This window comes from Limulus polyphemus, unplaced genomic scaffold (genome assembly GCF_000517525.1).
Source record: "Limulus polyphemus unplaced genomic scaffold, Limulus_polyphemus-2.1.2 Scaffold7441, whole genome shotgun sequence".
Taxonomy (NCBI): Eukaryota; Metazoa; Arthropoda; class Merostomata; order Xiphosura; family Limulidae; genus Limulus; species Limulus polyphemus.
The window spans coordinates 31,813-40,437 of NW_013673051.1; the positions used below are offsets into that span (position 1 = coordinate 31,813).

The 8,625-nt window shown below is 32.0% G+C and overlaps 1 protein-coding gene across 1 annotated transcript; it reads left to right on the top strand.

Moving 5' to 3' along the window:
- Nucleotides 1-2,624: 2,624 nt before the first annotated feature.
- LOC106474612 (E3 ubiquitin-protein ligase CCNB1IP1-like) lies at nt 2,625-8,413 on the top strand (the record flags this gene model as incomplete). The annotated part of the gene is made up of 7 exons (XM_022402924.1): nt 2,625-2,718; nt 2,999-3,069; nt 3,315-3,389; nt 5,466-5,580; nt 6,325-6,345; nt 7,075-7,284; nt 8,337-8,413. Coding segments are annotated over 7 exons (663 nt in total), but the record flags the coding sequence as incomplete, so codon positions are not given.
- Between the last annotated feature and the right edge of the window lie 212 nt (nt 8,414-8,625).

Here is an 8,625-nt window from a genome sequence, read left to right on the forward strand (position 1 = left end):
ACTAAATTAGGGACGGTTAGCGCAGATAGCCCTCGTGTAGCTTTGCGCGAAATTCCAAAACAAACAAACTAGGTACTAAAATTTATTTGTTTGTTTTAGAGCAAAGCCACATTGGATTATCTGCTGTGTCCACCGCGGGGAAGCGAACCCCGAATTTTAGCGTTGTAAAGACACTAAAATATCAATTTGGAAAACTTACAACAAAACATAACATTCCAATAAACATTAAATTCACTTAAAAACCGGACACAAAACTAAAATCCATGCTATGTAAAAACTACACTGACAAACATGACACCAACATTATTTATAAAATACAATGCAACAACTACCACGACTTCTATATCGGAGAAACAAGCCGAAAAATGGAAACCCGATTCAATGAACACGGAAAAACACCTTCCCACGTTTTTGAACACTGTAAAACAAATAAACACAACATAACCATAGAAAACATCAACATATTAAGTAGGAAAACAAAGACAAACAAATGAAAAATCAAAGAAACCCTATTTATACAATAATCCAAACCAAAATTGAACTAATATAAAGGAATACCTATATAAATCACCTAACATCCAGTTGCTACGCCTCCTACAATATCGTACCTGTTCTTGCTCTTTTCCCTAAGATATGTGCCCAGTAACGGTCAGTTTTAAACTGTCTTTGTTAACCTGAAGATGACCTAAGAAGGTCGAAACGTTGTTCTTGTACTTTATTTTAATTAAAGTTTTTAATACCCATACCAGCTGTCTATGCTATACAAAATATCAAACACTTATTGAAACAGAATAACTGTTAAGTAACTTTCTGTTCGTTGTTAAAATGGAAAATGTCCTCCAGTGACACAGCGGTATGTCTGTGGACTTACAACGCTAGAAACTGGGTTTCGATACTCGTGGTTGGCAGAGCACAGAAGCCCATTGTGCATAAATTACAAACATATGGAAAATTAATTACTCTAAATTTGGGAGGTTCCCTTTTACACGACAGCTGTGTCGCTTTTAGATTTTGCCTAATCGGAGGACTCTTTCGGATTGTTTTTATTTTGGGGAGGGGATACACTGAAAATAGATGTCAGCGTAACGTAAAAAAAGCAAATCATTATCACATGGCAGCTTCCACCCCCTCCCCCAGTGGCACAGCGATAAGTCTAAAGGTTTATAACGTTAAAAACTGGATTGTGTGACTTTGTACTTAACAACAAGCAAACAGCACAATTCTAGAATCAACTGTACCTGCTGTGGGGGGACCAGAGGGCTTCTTCCTCGGAAGCTCGTGGGGTTTAACTTTTGTGGAGGTGAAAGACTGCCTTTTCATTACATTTCTGTTTATTCGACTAAAGAGTAGACTATATTTTTTTTCTATGTATTAGTAATTATTTGCTTTTTAAGTGGAGTGTATCGGACTGTAGGTCAAAGAGTCCTCGTGTAGCTTTGTGCGAAATTCAACAAAAACAAAATGATTTAATTTTCGTGTTGCTGTTATTAACAGTCGTGTTGCTATGAGCAATACCAACAAAAATGTACATTATGAAACTTACCACCTTTCTCACAGATATAGTTAGCAGTAATAATAGTAGAAAAAATTGGTAGCCGGAATATTTCCCGTCTGTTCCAACCGCTTTGCTATTTTTTTGTTTGCTTTTTTTTTCTCTCCCAATGATTTGCTATCTTCTTCATTATCGGTAACGTGTATATCACCATTTTTTCACTCGACAATCGTCCTGTGAAATGTTTATCCACTTTCATATGGTTTCACACACGTGTTGTCTGCCAGCAACGTAAGGCACGAATATGAAAGTTAGGAATTATGGCATACGGAAAACGAAGAGTAACAGGAAAAAAATAATTAAATAAAAATAGGCCCGGCATGGCCAGGTGGTTAGGGCGCTCGACTCGCAATCTGAGGGTCGCGGGTTCGAATCCTCGTCACACCAAACACCCTTTCAGCCGTAGGGGCGTTATAATGTGACGGTCAATCCCACTGTTCGTTGGTATATTCGCCCAAGAGTTGGTGGTGGGTGGTGATGACTAGCTTCCTTCCCTCTAGTTTTACACTGCTAAATTAGGGACGGCTAGCGCAGATAGCCCTCGTGTAGCTTTGTGCAAGGTTCAAAACAAACAGAAAAAAAATACTGATTTTGGCATATAGATAAATGAGACGGACTAAAAGTACACTGAAATGAAGAGGAGTACATGCGAATTTAGGGAATTGAAAGATAAGCTTTATGTTTGCTTATTTCTTATTAACCCTTTATTCGCCAGTGTTGTCTTTTTGTTAGCAAGTAAAATCATCCAGTTCCCAGTCTTTAATTTGTAATGATGGAAAGGTTGCATAATTACGAAAAGGGTTTGTTTGTTGCTACACAAATGGCTGGCTGTCTGTGTGTTCCTTCAGACTTACTACTGAGCCACAGTGCCACAGGAGAGCTATCGTAAGGAAGTAGCAGAATAATGTATAGATCCAATTGTGATCTGGTCCCCCCGCGGTAAAAAAAAACAAAAAAAAAAACAGGTGGTCCAAGAACAAGGTTTGAGAACCATTTATGTGATGATGCACCTTGTGCTTGTTTCACTGAAGTTTTTAAATGTTAGAATATGATAAAAGAAAAATGTTAAAAATATGAAACTGTTTACCTTACTATTCGGATTGTACATATCTTTTGTAATGAAGATGGAACTAGGGAATTTGAAAAGGCATTTGTTTGCCCTGCTTGTAAGTATCACTTGTTTGTTTAAATTTATAGAAAAATATAGGTGAACAAGAATTGTGTCTTTTGAAACACTGAGTATTTATCTAAACAGCATAATGACGACATAAAGTTTTATGTCACCATAGGGCGAGTCTTATTGTGAACCTTCTCAGTCAGTTCAATTTAAACAAATTTCCTTTACAACTTAATGAGAATTAAATCACACCAATGTTTTCTGCAGCTGTTTAAACACAACACCTTCGTGACAGAAAAACCACTTTTATCACTTTACTGTTTCTGTAGGTGACTCGGTGTTGCAGGAGAAGTTTGATATTATCAGAGTGGATATGAATCCAACAGAGCAGTACAAGTCGGTAAGCTTGGTTAAAGTAAAGTAGACCGTAGAGTGTCTTATTTTTCTTATACAGTGTTTAAATGTTTGAAAACTGGGACTCCTTCAGAAAGGCATGACCAAAAGTGTGCTACTAAATGTTTGAGTTTTTTTTTATCATAAATGACATTATAAAGAATTAAGTAATCAGATTTATTTTGTGTTTATTATATGTGTTTGTCAAGTTATTAAGCTAGCAAATGATAACAGATCATTACAATTTCACAGATGGTGTTAGTAGGACAGAAACCAGAAGTTATTCATGAAATTTGTAGCAGGGCTATTTCTTTTTGGAATTATCAGGTATGTTTATTTACATACGTAGAGTGATCTAACATATCAGAAAAACTACATCTACGATAAGCCACAAAATAGTGATGAAAATACAGAAATTATCAAACACCTTACAAAAAAACAAAACAAATAATAATAACCTCAAAAGGCTGTAGTGATAGCACCTAAAAAATAGAACATTGGGGTATCTTTTGTCACCAACATTTATTAAAAACAATATTACAATATTTGTTATTTACTTATTTTACAAGAGAGCACTTATTTTTTTAATCTATTTTTCAAGCCTTTTCTAATTTAAAATTTCTGTTGTTTCCTTTGATATATCTTTTTCGTAGTTCATCATTAAATTTTTTCTTTTTTTTGCCTTCTTTCCTAGTTATAATTTAGTCTTTTTTTATATATTCTCCCTGTTCATATTCAGACTTCCTTTTTTGTCTTCTTTTTTTAATCCTTTCTTTGTTCATAATTCAGTCTGCTGCATGGAATTATTGAGGTTTTTTTGTAGTTCTGTTTATTTCTGATAATTTGACTGTTTTCCAGTTATATTGTTACAGATATACTGTAATACACTATATTACATTTGGTTAGTGTTTTGTTACATGAATCAGCTGACTACTTCGTTTATATACTGTAAAAATACAACTATTTTGGAGTCTTACTTAGTTCACTATTATATTACAGTATCTTATAATACTGGTATTTGGATCATTTACAATAGTAGCGTCATGTACTACAGGTAAGTTTTCAATTTCAAAACTGGTCATTGATAGAAGGTGACACTGACAGTACAAGTCAGGGCATTTTTGTATGTTAACTAGTCAGCCTATAATCATGTAAGATTAAAAATGTTTTTGATTTAAGATGTAATTACATTTTCTGAGATTTAATTGGTTAAAATTCACAAAAGGGTATCTAAGAACAAAGTCCCTGTTTTAAATTTGAAAATTACATTTTATGAATTAATATACTAATATTTTTATGCCAAAATTTTTTCTACTCTTAATTAAATCAATTTTAATTGAAAATAAAAATAATAAAAATGAGATCATCATAAAAATAAATATATAAACAGGAAAGATATAAAATGTCACTAGAATTGAAGAACAGTATAGGCTTTTGTGAAGATAATTTTAAACTTTACAAGATATATTGTTTAAAGGCTGGAGATTATAAACCTTTGTGGAGATAATTTTAAACTTTAAAAGATATATTGTTTAAAGGCTGGAGATTATAAACCTTTGTGGAGATCATTTAAACATTACAAGATATATTGTTTAAAGACTGGAGATTATAAACCTTTGTGGAGATCATTTAAACATTACAAGATATATTGTTTAAAGACTGGAGATTATAAACCTTTGTGGAGATCATTTAAACGTTACAACATATATTGTTTAAAGGCTGGAGATTATAAACCTTTGTGGAGATCATTTAAACATTACAACATATATTGTTTAAAGGCTGGAGATCATTTAAACATTACAACATATATTGTTTAAAGGCTGGAGATTATAAACCTTTGTGGAGATCATTTAAACATTACAAGATATATTGTTTAAAGGCTGGAGATTGTAACCTTTGTGGAGAACTATTGTTTAAAGGCTAAACAGTATAGGCCTTTGTGGAGATCATTTAAACATTACAAGCCTTTAAACAATATATCTAAACAGTATAGGCCTTTGTGGGGGAAAAGGTTTAAAATGTGTTCTTTTATTTTCATCAATTTAATAGCAAGGTACTCAATGCATTCAGATCATTGTAACTTTTAATTGTTTTGTGTATGTTAATTTATGGCATTGTCTGCTTCACTCTAGATATAAACAATTTGTTGTATAGAATTCATTGATTTACATTTTATTTTTGATCTGTCGAGTTAGCTTATTTTTGTTCAGAAGCAATACCCAATAATTTGTACAGTTTAGGAATATAAAGTCTTGGAAAAAACTTGAACAATAACTCGTGTTTGTTGCTTTCTGTTATTTTTGTAGATTTTGAACAGATCTAGTTACTGGTCTTCTAAAATTAGTGATATTTTTCAAGTCACATGATACGTATCATTCAGTGTTTTAAAAAATTTCTCCTCAGATGCAGCAGGAAATTATGTATCAAGAGTACACAGCAAAAAAAAATAAGGAGCGGTTGGCTCAACTGGAGCAGTATTATGAACAGGTTTTAGAAAAAGCAAAGACAGAAATATCATGTATCCTTCTGAAGTATTTCAGTTTCCAAAAAAAACCTTTATTTATTACAGATTAAAAGGAATGCGTTGGTTGATATATTTCATGATAGAACTCAGAATTTTGAAAGCCCTTGTTCCTGTAGGTCTATAAAGGAAGCTTATTCTTATGTCTGTTTTAGGATGCTGAAGTTGTGATTAAAAAAAGTTTTAAATTGTTTCCCCTTTTATAACTTGGGCAATAAAAAATTTGGGCAACTGGAAAGTCAAAGTTACCAAAAACCCAGATCATTTTGAGGGACGATTTCAGTAATTTCTTCTCTTATAGATTAGTATCCAAACAAACTTTTAATGAAGTTATACAGAAAAGTTTGGAAAAATGACACGATAACTGAAACAACAGGTATCACTGGAATATCTGTTTTACAAGATATTTTAGAAATACTACATAGTGAGTCATTATTAACACCAGCTTTCATGCACACAAAAAGTACTTAACTTAACACTGAAACTTAGGAACAGTCAGAATTTTAAGTTCTATCCCCAAGTTTCGTTTTTTGACTGTAATCCTTTATCACATCTAATCCTCTCTCTAGTTGAACTGTCGTAGCTGAAATCAAATTAAAATGAGTTACTGAAGCTGTAGATGTTTTCAGCAACAACAAAAACCTAAATCAAATGCATTGTTTTTACTAGTTTGTTTTAGCAGAAACAAATAATTTGTAGAAAATGTTTCAAATATCTTTCTTTAATATTCATTCTATTTAGATGCTAAACAACAACTTGAAAGTAAGTATACTGCGTATGACCAGGCAGATTTTGAGCTGTTTAAAATTTCTCTGAATCAACATTGCACAATGATTTATGTCATGCCATCTTCAAATTATTAGGCAAGTTATTTACAGAAAAAGTTACCACGGTTAATGCCTCCTCACTCAGTAATAGTACGTATGTTGGAACGAAATTGTTAATTTTCTAATTATATTAACGTGTTTCATAGTGTATTTGGATAAAAAACTGTGAAATAACATGAAAGTTTAATCATTTTTAGAAACTCAAGAGTTAAACGTTTTCCTTTAATTTCATAGTAAATAATACTAGCATGTGTTTAAAAGATTTGTCACTGTCGTAATGATAGTAGTCGTAATTCATCAGGCCATTATTCGTAAGTTGTAGAGCTTCTTACTGTTTTGTATTTAAAATCAAACTTGAAACTTTTGATGATCAAATATCACATTCTTATTTAAAAATTGAAAGATTGTTATAATTGCAATTTTTTTTACTGCTCTTTTCTGAAGTATAAATCAAATATTTTGTGAAATGAATAATAACCTTTATCGTGATTTTAAATAACGTTTGAGTTAATCTCAGTATATCCTTTCAATGTGAATTACTGTAGTGAGAAATCTGTAAAAAAAAATATTTAATCCAGGTGTAATAAAAAGTAAGACTAGAGATAACTGTGAATTATCACTAACTTACTTTTAAAAGTTAGCATCTAATAAATTAATATTGCAGCAAAAAATGAAGAATTGGAAACCGAAAAACGAAGAGCTGCTGAACTATCAGAAAGGTTGATGGAGCGGAGTCGACAGTATCATAAATTACAATCAATGTATGAAACCGTAAGAAGAAAAGCCATATCCCCAGCCATCTTTCACAAGGATGATCGCAAAGGTTCCACCACACAAAAAGGTGATGTTTCATTTGGAATGTGTACTGCAAATGGTAAGTGTTGATATATTTCTTTATCAGTTAAAAATAAGCATTCTATCTAGAATTGGCTTTTGATTTTAACTAAGTTTGTTTCCAGTTGTTCCTTATGTATTAGTTAAGCATAGTGTATAGTTATTTTATGTATTGGTTATTTGAATTTTTAAAGAGTGCCTTAATAACAAACATTAGTGGGCTAATCCTTTACCACGGGTGGTAGAGCACTCATTTAGGTGTGTGTAAGATGTCTCAGGATTCACACTAAGCTAAGGAAATCAAAAATTTGAGTGTCACAATTTTCTGTATAGCATGATTGATGCCACAACTTATATTTCAGGTCAAACATGGCCCAGTTGTTAACCTGCCAGGCTATGGATCTGTAGATCCATGATTTAAATCCTGTTACAAAAAAATATTTCACTCTGCACTTTGGGGGCTTTATAAGAGTGATGATCAATTCCCACTATAAAGTCAGGTAATACTTCTCAAAAATACAAATTACCACAGAGTAAGCCTAACTCTTGTCTAGTGCTATTAACTATCCGTTTCCCAGCTACTTCATTAGTTCAAAATTACAGGCAGCTAGTACAAATAGCCATTAAGTAGCGTGAATATCTGAAACCAAACAAACAAAGCTTAAATTCCATACATTTAAACCTGTAGCAAAGGTTTCAATGTGTTTATCAAATTGGAAGTGTTTTTCTAAGATGATCAACATTTTATCAACTACGTTTTTGCTAAGAAAATAGAATTATTACATACCGTGAAATTTAATTTTAAATCTGGATGGTATTATCTTTATGTTATTAACCCACAAGATATAAGTAATCATTAGTCAGTGTTTATATTATATGTAGTGAAAATAAAGAAAAAATTGGAATTTTAGAAAGGAACATTTAAATTAGTACAAATGTTTATGTCTCAAATATATTCAGTTGACTTCATTATTCAAAAGAACACCTAAAGCTAATAAGGGTAATTAATATACATGAAAGTTTACAGCAAAACTAAAAAGAAAACTTTTTGCATGAAAAATGTTGATACAATTTCTTTTATAACTTTTACAGAAATCTTGCGACCACAAGGGAACTGGATGGATGACTACAACAGAAATAGCTGTGTACAGCAGCCTGAAAGTATGTAACTAATGAATTACAAGAAATCACTTCCATCATTATTGACTCCCCCCTGTTTTTTAAGTCACAGATGATATGAGCTGTCAGCTAGATTATAATTAATATTTCTTATACAAACTCACTAATGTTTCAAACCAAGTTCAAGTTCAAAATAAATACTGTGTTTGCCATAAGGGAGATTTGCTGTTATGTTAAACTTATATTAAAGTTTTTCTTCATT